We start from the raw sequence: 26,711 nt of genomic DNA on the forward strand, positions 1-26,711 counted from the left end.
TATAAATATCTAAAAGATGCAGTGCTGGGGACTCACATGGAGAATCTACTAATCTAATCTAACAGGCCTTCTCTCTATCTCTCTTTCTGGCCCTTATAGCAACCAATATGGGAGGTCCATCTGTCAGTTTGCTCTCTCCCGATGCAAGCCAAGTTTTATAATAATAACATAAGTATTTGGAACAAGATCTGAGATAGCTCAGCTTTTAACAAACCAGTCCAAAGAGGAAAAGGGAAATTGTGAAAAAGAAAAACAAAAGACCTGGCCTAAGAAGCATCACTGCGAATTAATAAACGATAATTCTTTTTAAAGTTTTCTGCTATTATTTCTTAAATATTTCATCAACGGGCGATCTTTCGTCTCTAGTAGACCTTTCCGTCGATTTCCGTAAAAAAAAATTTTTTTTTTTTACATATGGGCTTGCGGGAACTTTTGAAGTAATATACATACATATACACATACACCGAGTAAAAAATTTCAATTATCTCTTTCTTTCACACATTACTCTGTCTCTTCACACACACTAACAGAAGCACTTCACTTACACAACATACTGCCGTCTCCCTCCCAAACCCATCAAACAAACACACACACACACACACACGTACATCAATGCTTCCCCTGACGGTAACTTCAAAAGAACTTCCCTCGTCATACAATCGCTTTCTCTTAGTCTCTTTCGCTCTCATTACTTCAAAAGTTCCCGCAAGCCCATATGTAAAAAAAAAAAAATTTTTTTACGGAAATCGACGGAAAGGTCTACTAGAGACGAAAGATTGCCCATCAACGGAGAAAGGGGTTGTTGGTTCCCAGTACCGAAAACAAGGGTTTTTTTGCATTGGAAATTCGACATCAGCGAAATTTTTAAAACATAAACAATGAATAGAAGAGAAATAATTAATTTTAAAAAAAACAAAAAAACAGCCATATTTAGCGCCAAACTGATCACATGATCAGCATAAACAAGTAATAGTATGAGAAGAGACTGTATAGTGTGTGTGCGTGCGCGTGCGGTTGCATAGGAGATATCTCCCGCCATAAATTTTTCTCCGTTCGCTACATTGGATCAGTAGATGTTGCGCATCTGCGTGTAAATATATATATACATATATTTATATATGTATATATCCCATTCTACTCATAGCAACGATTATACCTATTTCTTTATTACCCACAAGGGGACAAACAAGGACAGACAGGTTATTAAGTCGATTACATCGACCCCCCCCCAGTGCGTAACTGGTCCTTAATTTATCGATCCCCGAAAGGATGAAAGGCAAAGTCGACCTCGGCGGAATTTGAACTCGTGTATATTGTGTGTGTGTGTGCTAAGTGCCAATACACGAAACTCTCGGCACTTGAGTCACTAACATTTATTTGTCAATTAATAACAAAAATGTAGATACTCGTATTTGAGTTCCATTTTCCTATATCTGAGTGCGCACGTGTATATATATATATATATATATATATATATATATATATATATATATATGTATGTATGTATGTATATAAAAAAATACAAACTGGGACATATATACGTGCGCACTCACATATATAAGGTACTACTTGAGAACAGTAGTCCCGGTGCGCGCACTCGCGTACTCACGCATCCGCGCTAGCTAGTCATGACTAGTCGATCCTTTGTGTTTTTGTGTGTTATTTACTTTGTGTAAAAAATGTGTTTTATTTACTTTGTGTAAAAAAATTTATTTATTTTGTGTTTTATTTACTTTGCTAGGTAGTCGTTGTAGAATCGACTAGTCACGACTAGCTTGCGCGACCGTGCGAGTGCGCGCACCGGGACCACTGTTCTCATGTAGTACCCATATATAAATAAATACATAACGGCTCTGCTCTCAGTAGTACAATTATATATATATATATATATAAACGCATGCTGAGAGCAGAGTAAAGTGTGTACTAGTGAGCTTACTACACACACTAACACCAACAACAACCACAAATAAGAAAACGATAACAATGTGGTGATGAAAGACTGTTTTTTTTTTTTTCTTTTTTTTTTCCTTTGCATTACAAAATGATTCATTCTTCCCTTGACCCATTTTAACAGACGAAGGAGAAGAATGAAGATGATAAAAGATACGAGAAAGATGATAGTTTGAGTTGAAAACAAATACATACCGTTTATTATTATTACTATTATTATTTTCCCTACAAACACTACCGAATGACTTGAACAAATAATCGAATATAAGGAAAGAAAAAAAATTTTTTTAAGGGGAGGATGGTAACAGTTATTGAGCCATAACTACAGTTTGAGGCCCCATCACAGATTTGTACTTCAAAGTGCATATCTTTTAATGAAATCTTGCTGAGATACGCTTTCGATGATTTAGTAGATTTACAGTTACAATATACTAATTTACTCTTCTTTTTTTCTAGATTCAGTCACTAGATTGTGACTATGCTGGGACGCCGTTCTGTAGGGTTTCGTTGAAGAAAATGACCCCAGTAACTTATTTTAAATTTGGTGCATATTATACCCATTTCTTTATTACCCACAAGGGGCTAAACATAGAAGGGACAAACAAGGACAGACATAGGTATTAAGTCGATTACATCGACCCCAGTGCGTAACTGGTACTTAATTTATCGACCCCGAAAGGATGAAAGGTAAAGTCGACCTCGGCGGAATTTGAACTCACAACGTAACGGCAGACGAAATACCGCTAAGCATTTCGCCCGGCGTGCTAACGATTCTGCCAGATACCGGATCTCCTTTCGGCGAACAGCTACGTTACTGGGACATAAACCAACAACGGTTGTCAAGCGATGGGTGGGGGGAACAAACACAAAATCACTAAACATATATACGATGGACTTCCACACAGCTCCCCGTCTACAAAAATTCACTCACAAGGCAATATGACATTGGTCGGCCTGGAGTTGAAGCAGAAGACATTTTGCCCAAGGTGCAGCACAGTGAAACTGAACTCGGAAGCACGTGATTTCAAAGCGAGCTTCGTAACTACAAAGCCCATGCCTGCTCTGCCAGTGGAACGTCTCAGATTTGTCAGAGGACGAATATATAATATAATATAATATAATATAAAGACCGAATAAGGCTAAGAAACATTGCACTCTTCAAATTACTGAACAGTGAATTGTGATATTTTAAATGTTATATTTTACAGATTACGAAGAGATTAAGGTGGAGTCTATTTGCTTGTTTGTTGGAGTTTTATTTTTATTTTTTTGTCATTGGAGTGAGAGCGGGGTTTAACTGTAAATAAAGTACAGTATATATTACACACACACACACACACACACACAGAGTAGTAGACAAAAGTTTGGAACATATGTCTGAAAATTAGAATTTTTATGGATCTTTTCGGTTTGAACGGCAGTTTTTAACATAATTTCTAGGTAACTAAAAAAATTTTAAACTTCGTATACTGGTAGAATGTGTTTATAAAACATCTTTTTCTCTTGGCTTTATTGAGAAAATTCTATAGTTTGTAAGATATTTGTTGTTTTCTTTTTCTTCAATTTCTGCAATTTCAACCAATCAGTGACGTCCATTGAGGTAAAAAACATTCTGTGTCGTATAAATATGTCCCTCGTTTAAGAAACAGATTGGGTTTATTTACATTTGTGAAGAAAAAAAGATACTCTTCCCCTAACCCTAACAGAGATTGAAATGCAATAGATCGATTCTAGGGTCATAATTATGGGTGACCCTAAAAGAAACTACTGTTCAAACTGAAAAGATCCATTTTTATTTATATAAATGCAAATCTCATCTTCCTCCTCCTAACCCCTATCTCCGCGCCTGAGATTATAGTAGAAGACGCTTGCCCAATGTGCCATGCAGTGGGACTGAACCCGGAACCATGTGACTGGGATGATTCACTTAAAAAATTCCCACATAGAGCAAATATTAAATGAAATGTTTCCCCCTCCTAGCTCCAGGTGCCCTTATCCACCCACCCACCGCATCTCATATTCCTCCTCCTAACCCCTATCTCCACACCTGAGATTATAGTAGAAGACACTTGCCTAATGTGCCATGCAGTGGGACTGAACCTGGAACCATGTGACCAGGATCATTCGCGTAAAAAATCCCCACATAGGGCGAATATTAAATGAAATATTTCCCCCTCCTAGCTCCAGGTGCCCTTATCCACCCACCCACCACATCTCATATTCCTCCTCCTAACCCCTATCTCCGCGCCTGAGGCTATAGTAGAAGACACTTGCCCAATGTGCCATGCAGTGGGACTGAACCCGGAACCATGTGGCTGGGATCATTCGCGCAAAAAAAACCCACATAGAGCAAATATTAAATGAAATATTCCCCCTCCTAGCTCCAGGTGCCCTTATCCACCCACCCACCCACCACATCTCATATTCCTCCTCCTAACCCCTATCTCCGCGCCTGAGGCTATAGTAGAAGACACTTGCCCAATGTGCCATGCAGTGGGACTGAACCCGGAACCATGTGGCTGGGATCATTCGCGCAAAAAAAACCCACATAGAGCAAATATTAAATGAAATATTTCCCCCCTCCTAGCTCCAGGTGCTCTTATCCACCCACCCACCACATCTCATATTCCTCCTTCTCCTAACCCCCCATCTCTGCATCCACACTCACATTCTTCCACCTTACATTAGCACTGCAACAAAAGTATTAAAAAAAAAAAATAAAAAAAATGTGAAAAGCTTTAGCGAAGAAACACGAGATGATATCAACAAGTTCCTGACTTGTACAACTTGGGTAAATAAATCAGCAAAACAGAAGAAAGATAACAGAGAACAACTTGCAAAACAAATACACAATACACATATATATATACACACACAAACACACACACAACTGCATGTATATATTCATATGCATATAAATACACACACATACGCAAATGCTGGAATCTCAGAGCAGCATGTAACCGCAGACACTGCTATTGTATCTGATTATATTGAATATACAACTGGTACAACAAACAAGATTGGGAAACTCACATGCAACAAGTAAACATTACTAAACATCAGAAATCTTCTTCTTCATCATCTCCCGCCTCCCATTCCTCCTCCTAGAAACACCAAACCACATTGCCCCCAAGTGGTTTTTTTATCGGAAAAGTTTATTTTAATCATCCAAGCAGAATCACAAACACTGAGACACTAGAACAGCAAAAACCTCGTCCTTGAAGTACTAATGTACTTGCTACAGATATGAGCAAATACTGGTATTTACTTCTGCCAGGACAGTGGTTTGACAGAATGGTAGTGTGGCAGGACAAAATGACAGTGAACTTACAGAACTGACAGTGGCAGGACAAATTGACAGTGAACTTACAGAACTGACAGTGGCAGGACAAATTGGCACTGAACTTACAGAACTGACAGTGGCAGGACAAATTGGCAGTGAACTTACAGAACTGACAGTGGCAGGACAAATTGACAGTGAACTGACTATATTGACAGTAGCAGGACAAAGTGACAGCAGATGGACAGAATTGACAGTGGCAGCACAAATTGACAAAACTGATAGAATGGTGGGCCAGAATAACAGTGGAAATGACAGAAGTGAAACAAAATGACACTAATGGTTACATTGCATTTGGTAACTAATGGTTAGTGGTTATATTGAAGCCAGGCCCCAAATGCAACATCTGCTACAGGAATTGAAACCATGATCTTACAATCATGGCTTAGTGGTTAGGGTACTGGACTCATGATCATAAGATTGTAGTTTCGATTCCTGGACCGGGTGATGCAGTGTTTTCGAGCAAAACACTGTTCTGGTCAACTCAGCTGGCAAAAATAAGAAATCCTGCAATGGGCTGGTGTCCTATCCAGGTGGACAACATATACACCATGGAAACCAGGAAAGTGGTCATTGTGAACCAGCATCACTCAAGAAGATAACTTTACTTTTTGCTTTAATCCTAAGTGCAACACTTTAACCACTTGGCTACGTATTTAATGATTAGTGGTTGTATTGGAGCCATGCCCTAATACAATGGGGCCCTACGTATTGAAACACATAGTACTGGGCTCTTAGACCCATGAGGTCTCTGGGTAATGGCTTAGTATGCCCTTATTTTAAGACAGCAATGATCCTAAATGTGGAGGTTAATGGCTTGGTGGTTAGGGTGTTGGACTCATTCATGATTGTAAGATTGGTGTTTCAATTCCAGGACAGGGCAATGCATTGTGTTCTTGAGCAAAATACTTCATTTCAGGTTGCTCTGATCCACTCAGCTGGTAAGAATGAGTCATCTTGCAATGAACCAGCATCCCATCCAGGGAAGAATGTAACAGGTACTCCATCAGTTACAACAACAAGGGTTCAAGTTGATCCGATCAATGGAACAGCCAGCTCTTGAAATTAACATGCAAGTGGCTGAGCACTCCACAGACACATGTACCCTTAACGTAGTTCTCAGGGAGATTCAGCATGACACAGAGCATGATAAGGCTGGCCCTTTGAAATACAGGTACTACTCATTTTTGTCAGCTGAGTGGACTAGAGCAACGTGAAATAAATAAAGTGTCTTGTTCGAGGACAGAACACATTGCCTGGAATTGAACTCAAAACCTTACGATCATGAGCCACTAAGCCACACGCTTTTACATGAAGAAATATATATGCCAGAAAAACCAAAAAACCAACTCTACGCTCTTCACAGAGTAATGTGGACTAACCAATTGTTCAACTATATTCTGTGCTCCTGGTCAAAAGACCACCAATATTGCATTCTGTAGCAAGGCAGAGACACCACAAGATTCAACTTCCTTCTTGTATGTACTTCATGCCTAAACCCCCATCACATCTCTCCTCTCTCCCAGCAAGCTAATCCTGCAATGCTCATGTCAAATACCTGACTGAAATACTTCATTTCACTTAATAAATTGCTTTTCACAACAAGATATTAAAGGCCACAGTCTCTTCCTGTGTCCCCTCCTCGAATAAAACAGTGTCTTGAGGACTCATCATGACTATTTAAGAGATCTTTATATAAATTATTATTACACTATTAATAGTGAAGTGACAAATAGTGAGAGAGTGGGGATGACAAATTTTAGTTGTGTCAGCTAAGTAGTACAACAGGATGTCCATCCACACTGTCTTACAAATCTACACATATTCTGAGAGTGTATGTTGTAAGCAGTGTCAGCACACAGGTGACAGAACGTGTGAGTGTCTGTGTGTGTGTGTGTGTGTGGAAGGAAGTGCAGAAGATGCAGGCAGGGTGGGGGGAGAAGGTATGGTGGAGAAAGCCAGGAACATGAGAAAGATTACGTTGAAGAGAAAGGACGAATAGATGGAGAGAGCGAGAAAGAGACTGATTCAGACACACAATGACATAGACAGAGAAATAGAAAACGACAGAGAGAGAAGGAACGAAACACACACACAGACAGACAATGACAAGAAAGAGAGAGAGAGAGAGAGAGAAAGAATGACAGACAAGGACAGAAAGAAAGAGAGATCTAGAGTATCACAAACATACACAGTAAAAAAAAATCCACCCCTTGTTACTAGTTATCATCAGGATGGTAAGAGTAGTAACAACATAACAAATATACTAAAAAAAAAAAAAAAAAACGGTGGCGTTTACAGAATTTTTAGTTATGTCCCTTTGTGTTTTGTAGAAGTAAAAATTCTATTTCTCAAAGATCGATCGATACTTGGCTTCTATTCTTGCAGAGGTTGATAAAATTAAGTACCCGTAATAAACTGAGTCAATTTAATTTGGAAATGCGGGATCATGTGCCTAAGTTAAAAATCAATATCCTAAACACACACACACACATACATACATACATACATACACACACACATACATACATACATACATAGGCGCAGGCATGGCTGTGTGGTAAGAAGCTTGCTTCCCAACACATGATTCCGGGTTCAGTCCCACTGTGTGGTGACACCTTGGGCAAGTGTCTTCTACTATAACCTCAGGCCAGCCAAAGTCGTGTGAGTGGAATTGGTAGACAGAAACTGAAAGAAGCCTATCACGTATGTGTGTGTAAGCACCCACTACACTCACGGAGTGGTTGGCATTAGGAAGGGCATCCAGCTGTAGAAACACTGCCAGATTAGACTGGAGCCTGGTGCAGCCTTCTGGCTTCCCAGATCCCCGGTCGAACCGTCCAACCCATGCTAGCATGGGCCTGATGAAGCCTTCCAGCTTCACAGACCCCAGTTGAACCGTCCAACCCATGCTAGCATGGAGAACGGACGCTAAATGATGATGATGATGATGATGATATGTGTGTGTGTATGTGTTTGTCCCCTCACCATTGCCTGACAGCTGATGTTGGTGTGTTTATAGCCCCATAAATTAGCAGTTGGGCAAAACAGACCGATAGAATAAGTACAAGGCTTACAAAGAATAAGTCCTGGGGTCAATTTGTTCTACTAAAGGCAGTGCTCCAGCATGGCCACCATCAAATGACAAACAAGTAAAAGAAAAAGAATACATACTCACACACACACACACACACACATACATGCATGTATATCATCATCATTTTTAATATCCACGTTTCCATGTTCACATGGATTAGACAGAATTTACTGAGGAAAATTTTCTATGGCTGGATGCTTTTACTGTCACCTACCCTTCCCTGATTGCAAGTAAATTAATATTTTCCCATGGCCAAGCATGTTTTGCATGAACGACCGGAAATGAAGGACACCAAATGCTTTATCATGACACTCACTCACAACTGTCATGTATCGTGAAGACAAGGAGCACATATGTATACACATGTGCAGACATGCACCTGGAAGTTAGTCAGCTATGGTCAAGCTAAACTATAAACCTAAAGTATTCTAGCTAAATCCATTCTGTTTTTTGTCAAAAGTATTCCACACTACATTGCCTAAGATATCCTATTCCTTAATAAAGACACTAGGATTTAGGTTGAAGATTTCACTGTTATTTCAAACAGGTTAAGCTGAAGCAGTTCTCTTTCAGTCTAGGCGGCGAGCTGGCAGAAACATTAGCACGCCGGGCGAAATGCGTAGCCGTATTTCGTCTGCCACTACGTTCTGAGTTCAAATTCCGCCGAGGTCAACTTTGCCTTTCATCCTTTCGGGGTCGATAAATTAAGTACCAGTTACGTACTGGGTCGATATAATCGACTTATTCCGTTTGTCTGTCCTTGTTTGTCCTCTCTGTGTTTAGCCCCCTGTGGGTAGTAAAGCAATAGGTTCTCTTTCAGTCAAACAACAATGCCCTTTCTAATGCTAACCATTCCGAGAGTGTAGCAGGTGCTTTTTACATGCCACCAGCATAGGACCCAGTAAGGCGGGCCTGGCATTGATCACGTTCGGATAGTGCTTTGATGTGCCACAGGCAAGGGGGCCAGTCAAGGGGTACTGGCATCTCGTGTATATGTGTGTGTGTTTTGAGCACCAAGTTTTAATTACAACTTCAAAGGAAATTTCATTAATATTAAATAGTGTATTCTGCGTTTTTCATTTAGTGAATGTTTACTGCACCAATAACACAAACCTACTAAACAATATTATACACACACACATACTAACATATAGACATACACATACATGTGTGTATGTGTGTATATGCATCTTGCATAAACCCTTACCATTCTGAGCTTTTTGTCAATCAATTTTGCCTGCCATATCCTTCAGGGTCATTAAAACTAACACACACACATACAGATATCGATTCAACTAACAAGTCCCTTTCTGGAAAATAACCTTGTATTGCAAATATTATTATTATTGGTAATAGTAGTAGCAGTAGTATTATAGAGTGGCAGAATCATGAGAGCGTCATCTGAAGAGATGCCTTCTAACTACTTATAATCGTTTAAGGACTGAGCTTAAAATCCCATCTTTTTCTCTCATCATTTCGGGGCGGGGGGGGCGTCAATAAGATAAATGACTCAATCAATTTAATTGATAATTAGCTTTGAGCCTAAGAAAATATATTATCATTGGGGTTCTTAAAACTTGTTTTATATGCCTGCTTTATATATATATATATATATATATATATATATAGGAAAAAAGCAACAAGAATGGATCCATTCTTGTTGCTTTTTTCCTATTTGTAATCACCCCACTTTGTCGTATGGCTGGCACCATATAGATTTCCAGTGCATCCAAGTTAAGTACCATATTCATGTGAATTCATTAGAACTCACTTGAATCTCAATTGCTTAAACCGTATATATATATATATATATATATATATATATACGAGTATAGATACATAGATAGATATGTATTTTTATATATATATATATATATATATATATACACACACTATACACACGGGGACGTTAAACACACCAGCATCGTTGTAAAGCGATGTTGGGGGGGGGACAAATACACACAAACATATACATATATAGAGGGAGAGAGAGTGAGATAGATAGGTGGATGGATGGATAGATAGATAGATATACGACGAGCTTCTTTCAGTTTCCGTCTGCCAAATCCACTCACAAGGCTTTGGTCGGCCCGAGGCTATAGAAGAAGACACTTGCCAAGGTGCCATGCAGTGGGACTGAACCCAAAACCATGTGGTTGGTAAGCAAGCTACATAAGCTTCTGTTCTGGCTCTATTTCGAGTTTAAACCCTGTTGAGGTCAAAATTTGCCTTTCACCATTTTCCACGAGTGGGGAAAAGAGATCAGCCAAAGTACCTATCAAGTACTTTGGTAGGATCCATAATAATCGACCATAGACACCTACCTCTTCGCCAACTCCTTCCTCCACACACAGACACACTCCTCTTTACCTTAACCCCAAATTTCAGGGCCTTGTGCATCTATGCTAAAAAAAAAACAGGCACAGGAGTGGCTGTGTGGTAAGTAGCTTGCTAACCAACCACATGGTTCCGGGTTCAGTCCCACTGCGTGGCACCTTGGGCAAGTGTCTTCTGCTATAGCCCCGGGCCGACCAATGCCTTGTGAGTGGATTTGGTAGACGGAAACTGAAAGAAACCTGTCGTATATATGTATATATATATATAAGTGTGTGTGTATATGTTTGTGTGACTGTGTTTGTCCCCCTAGCATTGCTTGACAACCGATGCTGTTCAACTAGCGGTTCGGCAAAAGGGACCGATAGAATAAGTACTGTGCTTACAAAGAATAAGTCCCGGGGTCGATTTGCTCGACTAAAAAAAGGCGGTGCTCCAGCATGGCCGCAGTCAAATGACTGAAACAAGTAAAAGAAAGAGTAAAAGAGAGAGAATTATTATTATTCCAACTCAAAGGATAAAAAAAGATAGAAAATGAATAAAATATAAAGGTAAAGGGGGGGAGAGGGGTGAAATATTATTGCTGTTATTCTCTATTATTATTATTAATACGACTACTACTACTACTACTACTACTACTACTATTAATATTATTGTTGTTAAATTCACTTGTCAAGTAGCAGTGAGAACAGGAACGGTGAAGAGGAGAGAGAGAGAGAGAGAGAGAGAGAAGCTGTAGAGGGGGAGGGGTGTCATTGGTGATGGTGATGGCGGTGGTGGTGGTGGTGACGACGAAATGAAGTGGAAGGGGGTAGGGTGGGCCAGGGGTTAGGAGCGGTGGGGTGGGTGGGTGGAAGAGGGGTAGGGGTGGTGGGGAGGGGACAATGTTTACTATTTATAAAATGACCAATGGCATGAGAGGACTCGATTTAAACAATAACAACGGTAGCAGCAAGCAACGACGACGACAACAACAACAACAACAAAAACAGCGGCAGTTTTACATGAAGCAAAAACAATAACAAGTACATAACAACTAGGCCAGGCTCTCACTCACCCTCACGCGCAGAGTGAGGGGGGAAGAGGGAGAGAGAGAGAGAAAGAGAGAGATACTTTAGTTTACACTCCAAGAATGTATGCGTAATCTACTTATGGCATTCAGGGTTATTCAACAGAGAAAATGGCGTGCGATTATATATATATATATATATATATATATATATATATATATATATATGGGTATATATTATATATAAATTTTTATATATGCATATTTGTTAAAAATCAAGGAGAAAAAATGGTAATAATGTTCTCAACTTCAAAAAGTTGAACTTACTGACAAGCACTGAGGACTTTTTATCCTATTATATATATACATATATGTAAGTATTTATGTATGTACTACACACGCGCGCGCCTAGACAGACAGACATATAGATAGATAGATAGATAGATAGATAGATAGATAGATAGATAGATAGATAGATAGATAGATAGATAGATAGATAGATAGATAGATAGATAGATTAGATAGATTAGATAAATAGATAGATAGATAGATAGATAGATAGATAGACAGACAGACAGACATAATATAGACCTACAATATACCTAGCTAACTGTCTGTCTACATACATATATACATACATATATATATATATATACACACACACACACACACACATACATACATACATACATACATATATACATACATACATACATACATATATACATACACTCTGATGTTGATGTTGAAATTCCAATGAAGGAGCCTTGAATCTCGATTTGAAACTGGCTCGTTCTCTATTGGCAAGAAATCTTGAAATAAAACTGAAGAATGACATACATATATATACACACACATACAAAACAACGTTCTACACTGATTGCAGCAACCAAATCCACTCTTAAGGCATCAGTCAACTTGGGACCAAAGCAAAAGACACTTGAGCAAGGAATCATAGAGACAGAGTGGGATTGAAGCAGAATCTACAAGACTCCAAAGCAAACTTAAACACACAACCATGCCTTAAACAACACATATATATTATATGTATATAGGTGTGGCTGTATGATAAGAAGTTTAATTTCCCAACCACATGGTTCTGGGTTCAGTCCCACTGCGTAGCATCTTGGACAAGTACCTTCTACTATAGCCTTGAGCTGACTAAAGCCTTGTGAGTGAATTTGGTAGATAGAAACTGAAAGAAGCCCGTCATATATGCATGTGTGTGCATATCTTTATGTCTGTGCTTGTCCACCATCACCGATTGACAACTTGTGCTGGTGTGTTTACATCTCCATGACTTAGCAGATCGGCAAAAGACACCAACAGAATTAGTATCAGGCTTAAAAAAAAAAAAAGCTAAGCATGGGGTTGATTTAACTAAAATTCTCCCAAGTGGTGCCCCAGCACGGCCACAGTCTGATGACTAAAGCAAGTAAATGATAGAAGATATAATACCTATCTGTCAGCCTTATTCCTTTTCAATTTTGACAGGACACCACCACCTCATTTAGGGGCCCATACTGTTTAATTTATCTCATTGCAAATCAATTTATTGAACTTCTGTCCCCAAAGTTGCAGGCACAGCCCTTCATGAAATCTCTGAATTACACTAGTTTCAAGTAAGTACTTGGGGCCCAAGCCTATTGTTTAGGGTACATAGCCTGGAGACTTATTTTTGTTCTACTTGTCTCAGTCACTGGACTACATCCATGCTGGAGCACCACTTCGAAGAGTTTAACCCTTTAGCATTTAAACCAGCCATATCCGGCCAAAAGTATTCTGCTTGTTTTATGTTCAAACTGGCCAGATCTGGTCTCTCACACCAGCCCTACAATATCATCTTAAAAATTAACAGCTACCTCATCAAAATCTCATGGCTACAAGATAATGCATGACTAGTTCAAGGCAATGTGGATAAAAAAAGGATTAATTTTGGCAGAATAATGCGAACACTAAAGGGTTAAACAACTAAATCAATCCCAGTGACTAGGTTTTATCATTTTTTTTTTTGCTGAACTTCCAAGTTACAGGGACATGAGCTAACCCAATATCAGATGGCAAACATTGGTGGGGGGGGGAAGAGGGTAGAAAAACAAAGACAAGAGCAAACTCATATCATCATCATCATTTTACGTCCATTTTCCATGCTGGCATGGGTTGGATGGTTTGACTGAAAACACACACCTGCCTGCCCTTTTTGAAACACAGGGGTATAATCCACCCAATGAGCTGCTATACAGTGTCTGTCTGTCCAATTTCACTCACAAGGTATGGGTTTGACCTGAGGCTAGAGAAAAGGCCATTTGACCAAGATGTCATACAATGGGATCAAACCCAGGACACAGGATCTCCTGCTTTTAAAACAAATTTCTTAACCATTCCACTTTTCTGTGTATGTGTATATATATTTTTTTTCACACAGCATAAGCAATAGTGACTCAAGGGTCAAGAGTTTCATGTGTTACCACTTAAACTTTTCGCATCGCCATACCTCTATATACGCATGTATATATGTGTGTGTGTGTGTGTATAGATCTTTTATCTTGTTTTAGTCATTTGACTGAGGCCATGCTGGGGCACCGCCTTGAAGAGTTTTAGCCAAACAAATTGACCTTAGAACTTTTATTTTAAAGCCTAGTACTTATTCTGTTGAACCCTTTTCCCAAACCACTAAGTTACGGGGTCACAAACACCAGTTGTCAAGCAGTGGTGGGTGACAGAGACACTAAGACATACACACACACACATATATATATACATATATACAATGGGTTTCAGTCTACCAAATTCACTCACAAGGCTTTGATTGACCCAAGGCTAGACACTTACTTGCCCAAGGTGCCATGCAGTGGGACTGAACCCAGACCCATGTGTTTGAGAAGAAAGCTTCATGCATGTATATATGGTCAGTGCCCATAAAAGACATACATACATGCATCCATACAGACTTATATACAGGCATACATACATGTATACATGCTTGTACACATACATGTCTGAGTGTACGTTTCTTTTTAAATACGACGACAGAAAATTTGTTGCTATTTCTAGGAGATCAATCAACCATGTAGAGGTTCTCTTATGAAAAGAATATGCAGAATAAAGTTTTACATGCCAGGATTGAGATATGTGAGTAGGGAATGCAGGAATGTGTAAGCCTTGTGTTGGGGCTGCCTATAATGTAAAATGGAGATGGTTAATACTGGCAACACTAGGGAGTGTATTTGATATGAGAAAAGAATCTGATAGGGACCCCTTGATGAGGAAGGGTGGTATTAGAATGATTAGGAGGAGGGAGGAGGGGTACAGCAATAGCTGAGCTGCTAATAATAGATAGACCCAGGTACAGAAGGAAAGACCTGCTTCATACAAAAATATTTGACAGAGCCAGCCAACCCGACCGATCCCAAGCACGAAGGTGAGACAAGCATTTGAAGAGTTGAGGGGAAGAAAATTCTCCGCAAGTCAACGAACAAGGGAACCTTGACAATGTAATTCAATGTGCTAGAAAGAGCAACCAATTCTTCTCGAACAATACCCTGCCGCCCTAGAAAAAAAATCTAAAAAATTGTAAAAAATCTGTAAAAAAATTCTGTAAAACTCAATGCTTTGGCAGCATTGGATTTCACTGAGAAATTATCTAGTGTTGTTTAGGCCTACACCAGCTCCTGGTCAAGGATTTCAATAACCAAAGACGTTCCAACCACGACTATCCTTGCTGTTAAATTTTAACTCTTTAACATTTAAGCCAACCATATCTAGCCAAAATATTCTACTCATTTTACACTTGTCCAAGGTGCCAAGCAGTGAGACTGAACCCAGAAGCATGTAGTTGGGAAGCAAGCTTCTTGCCACACAGCCACTCCACTGTGTGTGTATATATATATATCTGTATCTTTATCTGTTTCCATCATTAGACTGCAGCCATACTGGTGCACCACTTTGGCTGGGGCTAAAAATTTTAAATTTAAATAATTTAATTTTAAATTTTATATTTTATATATTTTGCATATTATAGTAATTATATTTATTTTTATGTTTTGGTTTATGTTTTTCACTGTCTGATTTGCCTAACAGTGGTTTTATCTCTAATTTATATATATATATATATACTCTTTTACTTGTTTCAGTCATTTGACTGCGGCCGGCCATGCTGGAGCACCGCCTTTAGTTGAGCAAATCGACCCCGGGACTTATTCTTTATAAGTCCAGTACTTATTCTATCGGTCTCTTTTGCCGAACCACTAAGTGACAGGGACATAAACACACCAGCATCGGTTGTCAAGCAATGCTAGGGGGACAAACACACACACACACAAACACACACAACATACACATACATAAATATATATATACATATATACGACAGGCTTCTTTCAGTTTCCGTCTACCAAATCCACTCACAAGGCATTGGTCGGCCCGGGGCTATAGCAGAAGACACTTGCCTAAGATGCCACACGTAGTGGGACTGAACCCGGAACCTTGTGGTTGGTTATATATATATATATAAATGCTCGTACAGGTGCCACGTTAAAAGCACCTGGCCCACACTGAAAAGTTGTTGGCATTAGGAAGGGCATCTAGCTATATAAACCATGCCAAATCAGACTGGAACCTGGTGCAGCTCTCTAGCTCTGGTTCAAACCATCCAACCCATCTGTGTTTTTATTTTATAAACACGTCTTGCAAGCAGAAATTGGTTAGGGGAAACCACAAAAGCAATTGTGTGTGTGTGTGTGTGTGGCTTAGCTGGCCGAAACTTCATAGTTACTGCTGTCAAAAACTATCCTTGTTAAAGAATAATAAATCTGTACTCTACCAAATGTATTGAGTAATATACATTACACACACATATAGAAACATATATACACACACACACATACATACACATATTTATGTACATGACTGTGTCTGTAAGTATGTTGTTGTTATGTCATTCATGCTCCTTTATGTTGAGTTTTACAGCGGTTCAACAAACAGACACCGATAAAATAATCCCTGACGACAGAAAAATGTCGGGAGATACATGTGACCAAAAGAGCAATGCCCTAATCCAGTGACTGAAACCAGCAAAATAACGAGTGCACGTGCATGCATCTACCTGTATGTGCATACAATCTTACACACGCATGTGGTGAAAGAGATTTAATCGATAATATATCGATCTGCTGGTTAAAGCAATTTTCATCGACATCAGAGAAGTATTATGTAAACCATAATAATAATAATAACCATCATAATGATTATGATTTCAAATTTTGGTACAAGGCCTGCAATTTCGGAGGAAGGGATAAATTGTTTACATCAACCCCAGTACTCAACTGGTATTTATTTTATCGACCTCAAGAGGATGAAAGGAAAAGCTGACCTCAGCACATGACAATGGACGAAAAGCTGCTAAGAATTTTGCCCAGCATACTGACAATTCAGCCAGCCCATCACCCTAATAATAAGAAGAAGAATCCTTTCTACTATAAGCACAAGGCTTGGATTTTGTGGGGAGAAGGAGGAACAGTCGATCACATCGACCCCAGTACTCAACTGTTACTTAATTTATCGACCCCCCACCTCGCCCACGAAAGGATGAAATCTAAAATCGACCTCGGCGGAATTTGAACTCAGAATGTAGCGGCAGACGAAATACCTATTTCTTTATTACCCACAAGGGGCTAAACACAGAGGGGACAAACAAGGACAGACATAGGTATTAAGTCGATTACATCGCCCCCAGTGCGTAACTGGTACTTAATTTATCGACCCCGAAAGGATGAAAAGCAAAGTCGACCCCGGCGTAACGTAACGCAGACGAAATACCCTTAAGCACTTCGTCTGGCGTGCTAACGATTCTGCCAGCTCGCCGCTTTAATAATAATAATAATAATAATAATAATAATAATATTTTTTTTTATTAACCGCAAGACATTTGTAGACACTTTCCAACAACTGTATTGCTTTCATTAATAATTATTTACTCTATAACGATGTAAACGGTGATTTTATTTACAGCAAACCTAAAAGTGAATGGGGTTGCAGTCGATTAAATCGACCACAGCAGATTACTGGTACATATTTTATCGATTCCGAGGAGATGAATGTAGACTAAGTCGAAATCTCCAGAAAATTTGGTCTGGCAGATGAGATGTAAAGAGACAGACAATAACTAAAATATTGCTTCTAAAATGTCAGGTACAAGGTCCGAAATTTGCTGGGAGTGTGTGGAGGGTGGGCTGGTAGTCGATATCATAGGTCCCGGTTATTGACAGGTGCTTTATTAATTTATCGACCGACCCGCGACGGGATGAAAATTGAAGTTGATCTCGCAAGGATTTGAACTGAGAATGTAAAGAGACGAAGCTAAATATTGTTTCTAATGTAAACAAACGACAAGGCCCTGAGGTCGATTTTAGATTTCATCCTTTCGTGGGCGAGGTGGGGGTCGATAAATTAAGTAACAGTTGAGTACTGGGGTCGATGTGATCGACTGTCCCCCCTTCTCCCCACAAGATCCAAGCCTTGTGCCTATAGTAGAAAGGATTCTTCTACCCCGAACGGAACAAAAAACAGGAGATGCCTTCGGAGGAATTTGAACTCGGAACGTAAACAACCGGAACGAATAATGCAAGAACAGTTTGTTCGACGCACTAACGATCCAGCCAATCGAATAATAAATAATAATTATTATTATTATGATTTCTTCCCACAGACGGACAGGTAAAACAGAGACAGACAAATAGCCAGATGGACGGACGGACAGACAGATCTATATAAATAGGTATTCCCGAATGTAAACACGCGTGATATGTTCAACACATCTAAAAACGTAAACATATGCGCGCGTGCACGCACACATGTATATAGATTTTGCACGATCAGAGTTGATTAAGAGCCTAAACTGCAATAAACACACATTAGAAAATCTACCCGACTTTTGTAAATGCTTATGGTACGTAGATAAGGCGCTCGCTTCGTTACCACGCAGTCGTGCGTTCAGTTCCACTGCAAGGCACCTTGGGCAAGTGTCTTCTACTGTGAGCATAGTCCCAGGATTTTATGAGTAAATTTGGTAGACGGAAACTTTGGGGAATCTCGTGTATATACATACATTACACATATACATGTCTATGTCTGTGTGTATATGTGTGTGTATATATATATATATATAATATATATATATTATGTGGTGGGGCTATGTATGCACGTGTCTTTGTGTTTGACCCCCACACCACTTACCAATCGGTGCTGGTTTGTCTACGTCCCTGTAACTCAACGGCTTTGATAAAAACAAAGTACCAAACAAAAATGAATAACTACAGGGGTCGATCTGTTCGACAAAACCCTTTCAATGTGGTACCTCCAGTATGGCCGCAGACCATATCTAATAAAGTGTGTGTGTGTGTGTGTGTATCCATCAACACACGTTCACCATCGGCCCACTCAATCCATGTCGAAATCCCACAAGTAATTGCATATTTTATGCACCTCCACGATTGTATAAGCTAAAACATACATAGCAGGGTAGGCACTAGCTACTGGGTATCCGTAACACAGTCTGCTTGTTATAATAAATACACACCTTCTCGTAAATATAGACATTTATCCATCATACAGCAGCTACGCAATCCTAGACGAATATAGGACAGCAAAAACTATCTCCTGAGTAGAAAGATACACAGTTCTTCTACACCTCATACTTTAAACACACACCTTCGTTTACACAGAGCCCTGTGAGAGGGGCAGCGAGAGCAGGAACTGGAATGCAGGGGGGAGTAAGTACATAATACTCGGGGTCCCAGCTCCCAGAAAATGTTTGCTTACGTTAAGTTGAATATCTGTATTTCGCAGCAAGGGAAAGGAACTTTGTACCTTGTGATAAAAAATTCTCATAAAAGGCCCTTGCGCATATTACATACCCACAAAAATTTATAGAACACGTTATTTCATTTGTAGACTTTTTATTAAAAAAAAAAAAAACGCAAAACAAAAAGCGAGCTTCTAAGCTAGAAACAGCAGCCAAATACCCTCAAACATACCTTCGTCGAAATACGGTGGTAAACGTGATGGCTGCGAAACTTTGATGATGGGTCAGCATAATCAGAGTAGAAAATGTATACAAGATGACTACCATATCATTTATACATACACACACACATTCATCATTATACACCCTATTCTATGCCAATAATTCGGGTAACCGTACATTCGTCTACGTACATATATGGTTTCGTAACCCAAATTACACAATGTAGGAGTATACGAGTGTGTATATATATATATATATATATATATATATATATATATATATAATACATACGTAGAAACGTGTATAACATTCACTTATACACACCACGTCTGTATACACATTTATAAACACACTACATTGCAAAATTATATATATATATATACTGTATATTACTCCATAGTCACCCACTAAAACGTATATACGGTTATTCCCCTTCTCTGTCTAATATACACACCCTCTTTATACACCCTACTTGTTTGTATACAATCACAGTACACTCATAAACATAAAAAGGATTACCTCATACACACACATCACTATACGCCCCAGTTGTAAACACACACATATACACATATATGCGCGCGCGTATATATATGACAATATTCTGTCTCCCATTCAGGCGTATATACACCTCTTACTACAGCCCATCCATAAACACCTATATACATCATCTCTCATTCACTCATGCGTTTCAAACATCAGCGCTACACACCACTAACTCTGCCTCTAAACACACCTATTTATCACAAGACAAATATATATATACGCGTCTACGTCACAACACAACACCTATATTAGTTATATACATACCCCTCTAGCAAATACACATGACGCATAACCACAATAAAATTAGACGTATATATAATCTACACACATCTATACAAGACACTTGTAAACACACACTCACACATATATACACACACCTCTCTTGTATACATCTCCCATTTGTAAACCAGTTGCTTAGTCACGCATTAACCGATGAGAGAAACCTATATGGCCATTCAGCCTGCTAGAAATATAAACCAAATCTCTCTTAAATCATATACTTCTTTGAATAGATAAACACATTGGATAATGTACACCTCCCCTATATAGATACGTTGAAAAATAAAAATAACGGTCATGGATGGGACATCGTTGAACACAGGTGTATCTATACGATACTTGGTCAAGATGGCCTAGGGTTAAACAGCAGCATAAATGTATGAACCAGTGCCTTGGTTAGCTCGACCTCTTAGACAGAGCAGGTAAATCTCACTCGAAACCACACCCAACAGTTTTAATAAGGAAACCATATATTGGTTATTGTGGACCAGCATATCCAGAAAAGGCTGGGTGGTCACGGATGAGATACTTTTGATCATAGGTCTTGCTCGATCGGAGCTAACTTAGGGCTAAGCAATACCATATGACAGCACGATACACACGCAAACAGAGGGTATATATATATTATATTATAGTTTCACCAGAAGAGTGGTGACAGTAACTTCGAAGTCTCAGGCTATATCAGATGAAAGATCAACATTTAATAAGCGTAAACATACAGGGGGGAGTTTTACCCAGTCTGCTAGAAACAGAAGTCAAACCTGCTCCTTTAAAGCACATCATTCTGTTTTGAATAAGCTAAGTTGAGTAAACTCAGGATGGTGTAGTTGTACACGTATAATAATAACCCTTACAGACATGGGATAATCTCAAGCAGAATGCGTTTGATGTTAGACAGGCCTACTGAATCAGGTCTCACCTGGGGCTAAACAACAAATAGCAACACGTAAACATATATATATATATATATATATATTATATATATATATATATATATATATATATATATATAAAATGTCTTTATGACACACACATACGTTCATTTACTCGTATATTTATACACACACACACACGATACAATTACAATGTAACAAAATAGAAGATGAAAACACAACTGCTCGATGCAGCCTTTCAAATGTCGTCTGTTGAAGGCAAGGCGCGAAATTGTTATGATTTTTGGACGATAATTGAGGAAGGAGGTGGTGCATGTCCAAGTCTTGTGTGATGTTTTTGTGTGTAGCTTTGTCGTCCTGTGCAATTCATTAACCACACACACACACACATATATATATATATATATATATATATATATATACCTCAATGACAGCACTTGCTTAATGAGCTTGAAAACAAAAAACACAAAAGCATGTCACAGAGATAATCTCTAAAGTTAAGCTCAACACACACACACATGTAGATAGTGTAACCTTAGAGGAATGTGTTTTTACTTCAACTCTTTCTAAACCATCGCCTCCACCAGATATAATGGAATGTGTATGTACACAGACGTATACACACATCACATTCTACATACATACAAACAAAACAGAAGATTCCATTAGACACAAAGTACCAGGTTACACGCACGCACAGACAACCATATAAACACGTATACAACAAGATTTCATATATATATGTATCATATAACCTATAAAGTTCTAGACTACATTGTACACACAAATTAGAAAGAAAGGAAGATAGATAGATAGATAGATAGATAGAGAGAGAGAGAGAGAGAGAGATGATAGATAGATAGATAGATAGAGAGCTAGATAGATAGATAGATAGGTAGATAGATAGATAGACAGACAGATAGAGAGCTAGATAGATAGATACCCACATAAACACATATACATTGAGGGAAAGATAGTAGGGAAGAAAAGAGATACCCAAAGCACAATTAAAAATATCAACAGTGATGTGTGTCTGCAGGTTGTGTTGGTGGTGGTGGTGGTATAGTAATTCACAAATTAGAGAGGTGAGAAGAGAGGGAAAAAATAGAGGAGAGAGGAGAAAAAAAGACAGGAAGGAAATAAGCAAGATATAGAGAAACGAGAAGTAGTAGTAAGGAATGAGAATGTTAGAGAGAGAGAGAGAGTGACCCACCCTCCGGAGTTGCTAGGTGCCCGTCGGTCGCCATGTTTGGGGGGAAAAAATTGACAACATCTAAGCACGCTATGTCCTCCTCCTCTACACTTGTGCTTTGATATACATATCTTTATATATAATATATATATATATATAAATAAATATATATATATATAAATGTATGTATATACAGATCACACACACACAAATGCATACACGTTTTAATTTACAAACGAAAATTTTAAAAAGGTACTCAATATATGGTATTTTACCATCTTTAATTCAAATACTGGTAGGTTTTTTGTCAAGTAATTACACATGAAACACTGAGCTTTATATATAAATAAACATATATATATATATATATATATATATATATATATATATATAAACATATATATGCATATATATAGTAGTTGCTGACTTCGACAGAGGCCGTGTCAATTATAAAAGTCTTGTGTGTCCTGCTTTCTCAACATCATAACTGTGTGTATTTTTAATCTCGTGAGGTTCCTTAATAAATACATAAATATACGTGCATGCGTACAAATGTGTGCGAATATATATATACACATATAAATATACACACACATGCAGACATACCATATATGTACGGGGTGTAGTAAGAGATATAGAGAAACCATTTAAACACAAGTGGATATATTACACATGTGTACGTATGAAGATATGTATATATATATATATATAATATATATATACATACAGAGTATCATGTATATAAACATATAGATACTGTTAAATTGTATCTTACTATCAACACGAATCGTTGCAGATATTAGACACATACAAACAACAATATTGGACACATAATTTACGTTAGAGATCGTTTCTACTATACACCCATGGATGGATGTCTGCGTATATAAACAGGATGGGTGTGTATGTAGATTACGTGCGAGTACGTTATATTAAATAAATGTGTGTATATATATATATATATATATATATATATATATATACACAATGTTCTGACTCCCCTCTTCCTTAAAAGCGCTGTCATTTTCCCGCCCCTCTCTGTCTGTCTGTCTATCCCTCTTTCTTTCTCATGCCCGAGTAATATAGGATCTCTCTCTATATATATATATGTGTGTATACAATTAACTACATACACGCAGATATATATAAACATAAATACCAACTACACATACCACTCCCCCTCAAAAACGGGTTACCAGTAGTATTTATGCAGATCGTAAGCATATATATATATATATATATACATACATAGATGTTACTTCTATACACTTCCCATAAATGTGTAGGGAGTACTGTGCTTGCAAATCTTAAAGCGATAAAACGGGTCTATAGTCGAGGTATATATAGGTATGTGTGTGTGTGGTGTGTATACAGATGTACCCACTAGTTATATACATTCCCCCAAAAACATGTTGGGAGCAGTGTTTTTTTGCAAATCTGAAGTATTTATAACAGGTCTGTATGTGTGTATGTATGTGTGTGTATATATATATATAAATTCCTCTGTGGTTTAACTCCGGATACCACACATATGTGTGTTTTACATACATACATATCAAATATATATATACATATATGTATATATATATATGTATATATATATATATGAATATGTATGTGTGTGTGTTTCATACTACGGTTGTAGTAGAAATATATATTCGATGCTTGTGTTTTGTGTGTATATATAAACGTAGTGACATATACACACACATATATATGTATGTATATATCTTCTTATAGATAGATGTATAAATATCCTCCGGAATGTCCAGTGCACCACTTACCTTTTTCCGATGAAGGAAGTGTGTTGTTATATTGTTGTTGTTGTAGTAGCTGTTGTTGTTGATATTGCTGCTGTTGTTGTTGTATGTGTAGTTGTTGTTGTTGTTGGTCTCCATCTCTGGGATTGCTCACTTGTGTGATAATGGACGTATTGTCCATTAGTGGTGGAGAGGAAAAAAAAAACCCTGTCCTCCACACAGCAAAAGCTTCGTCGCCCTTCTTCTCTTTTCTCCTATACTTTAAACTGTTGTGTATATATGTATATGTGTGTATATATAAATATATACATGTGTGTGTGTGTATGTGTCACTAAATAATATCGGTTGTGTATTAGAAAAACCTCTATGCTACTACTACTACTACTACTACTGCTATTACTACTATCACTACTACTACTATCGTCTCTATATCGCTATTAGCACCGCACCCACCACCACAGCCGCCATCATCACTACTACGACGATCGTTGTGGTGGTAGCAGTCGCCCCCGTCGCCGCCTTTGCCGATTCTATTACTGCAAGTACTATCACTGCTGCTGATACTGCTGCTGTTGTTACTATTACTACTACTTCTACTACTACTACTACTATGGTGGCGGCAGTGTACTTGTTTTGTTTTTTTTATTTAGTGTTGTATGCTGAAGGTGTAAAACTAGTTTAGTCAAGATGATGATGATGATGCTGATGATAGTATTGATGGTAATGTTAATGATAGTGATGATGGTGATGGTGGTTGTGGTAGAAGAGGAGGAAAAAAGAGAGAGAAGCAGGTGAGACAGAGGAAAAGCAACAGAAGCAAAGAAAGAGAGTGAAAGAATGAAGAGGGAGAGAAAGAGAGAATAGAAAGAGGTTGGGAGAAGAAAGATAGAGTAATAATACTATAATGAGAGAAAGAGTAAGAGTAAATGATAAGATTGGAGAGAGGGGAGAGAGATACTTGATAGAGAGGAGGAAGTGAAAGATAACGACATATAGAGAGAGAAGTAAAAGAAGAAGAAAACGTTAAGGAATGAGGGGAAGAAAGAAATGGTAATAAAATAGAGAGAGCGGGAAGGAAGAGTAATAGTGAGAGAGAAAGGGGGACAGTGTTAAAGGCAAAGAGAGATAGAAGGAGGAATGGAGAAATAAAGTCAAAGGGAAAGGATATAGTAATAGAGGCAAAGAGAAAGAGTGAAAGGATACAGTAGTAAAGTCAAAGAGAGAGAACAAGAAATTGTAACGAAATGGATAGATAGAGAAAAATATAAAGAGAATGGGGGGAATCACGGGGACAGCACAAGAGGGATGGAGTGAGGCGAATGACAGAAAGAGAGAGAGGGAGTGAGATAATGAGCAACACAAGTGGGGGAAGGAAAGAAGAAAGGGAGGAAAAGCTAAAAGGCAAGAAAGGGAGAAAGAAGGAAGAGTGTAAAAGTGAGATAAAGAAAGAGCGCGGAAAAGAGGAAGAAAATTAAAGAGATAGAGAGGAAAAGAGAAAGAGAAAGGGAGAGAAAAACATGTTGAGGAAGAGGAGTAGAGTGATCAAGGGAGATAAACGGAATATGAAGGTTTTACTGAGAGAGGGGGATTTATAGCAGAGCACCTGATACTACTACTTACTAGAGTAAAAAGGGAGGAAAGCTTTACAGAAGAGCGAGAGAGGAACTTAGACTTGAAGACAATGAGGAATAGTATGAGACAGGGGGGAGATATGGGGATAAATACAGAGTGAGAGAGAGAGACGGGGGAGTAGTTTTAGTAGAAAGAAAGAGACTTGAAGACAGAGAAAGAGAGGGAGAGAGAGAGAGAGATTGAGTGGTGTACTACATTAAGAGAAGGAAGGGGAGTAATAGAAAGACAAGAATACAGAGGAAGGGGGAAAGATATGCAAGAGAAAGAGTAATAAGAGAGAGAGAGAGAGAGAGAGCAAAGGGTTTGCGGCGCGTACGCTTCTTCGGGACCTTATTGCACATTCGGGAGTTAATAGTTGATGTTGATCGTCTCAATCCCTAGGTCAGCCCTGATTGAGCAGACTTGTGATCAAAGGCGAACCATCCCGCCTTTTTTTCAGGGGTACGTAGGGACCGTATATAGATTACCTTTCTTTATTTAAGAAAGGTTTAGTGTAATTTGAAGGAAATTTCACACTTATTCTTTTCATTAGCAGGTCCAGTGAGTATATATATATATTTCTTTACTGCCCACAAGGGCTAAACACAGACGGGACAAACAAGGACAGACAAACGGATTAAGTCGATTATATCGACCCCAGTGTGTAACTGGTA

At 38.5% G+C, this 26,711-nt stretch overlaps 1 protein-coding gene across 2 annotated transcripts in view; it reads right to left on the bottom strand.

The window, feature by feature from the left end:
• LOC115222912 (CTD small phosphatase-like protein) overlaps nucleotides 1-24,955 on the bottom strand; it is a 225,145-nt gene extending 200,190 nt beyond the window's left edge. Inside the window, exon 1 of one of the 2 annotated variants that reach the window (XM_029793301.2) lies at nucleotides 24,451-24,955. In XM_029793301.2, the coding sequence (XP_029649161.1) occupies nucleotides 24,451-24,607 (157 nt within the window). In that variant the 5' untranslated portion in view covers nucleotides 24,608-24,955. The remainder of the gene's footprint in view (nucleotides 1-24,450) is intronic. The other variant, XM_029793302.2, reaches the window with a different exon arrangement.
• Nucleotides 24,956-26,711: the final 1,756 nt, after the last annotated feature.

Source organism: Octopus sinensis, linkage group LG21 (genome assembly GCF_006345805.1).
Source record: "Octopus sinensis linkage group LG21, ASM634580v1, whole genome shotgun sequence".
Taxonomy (NCBI): Eukaryota; Metazoa; Mollusca; class Cephalopoda; order Octopoda; family Octopodidae; genus Octopus; species Octopus sinensis.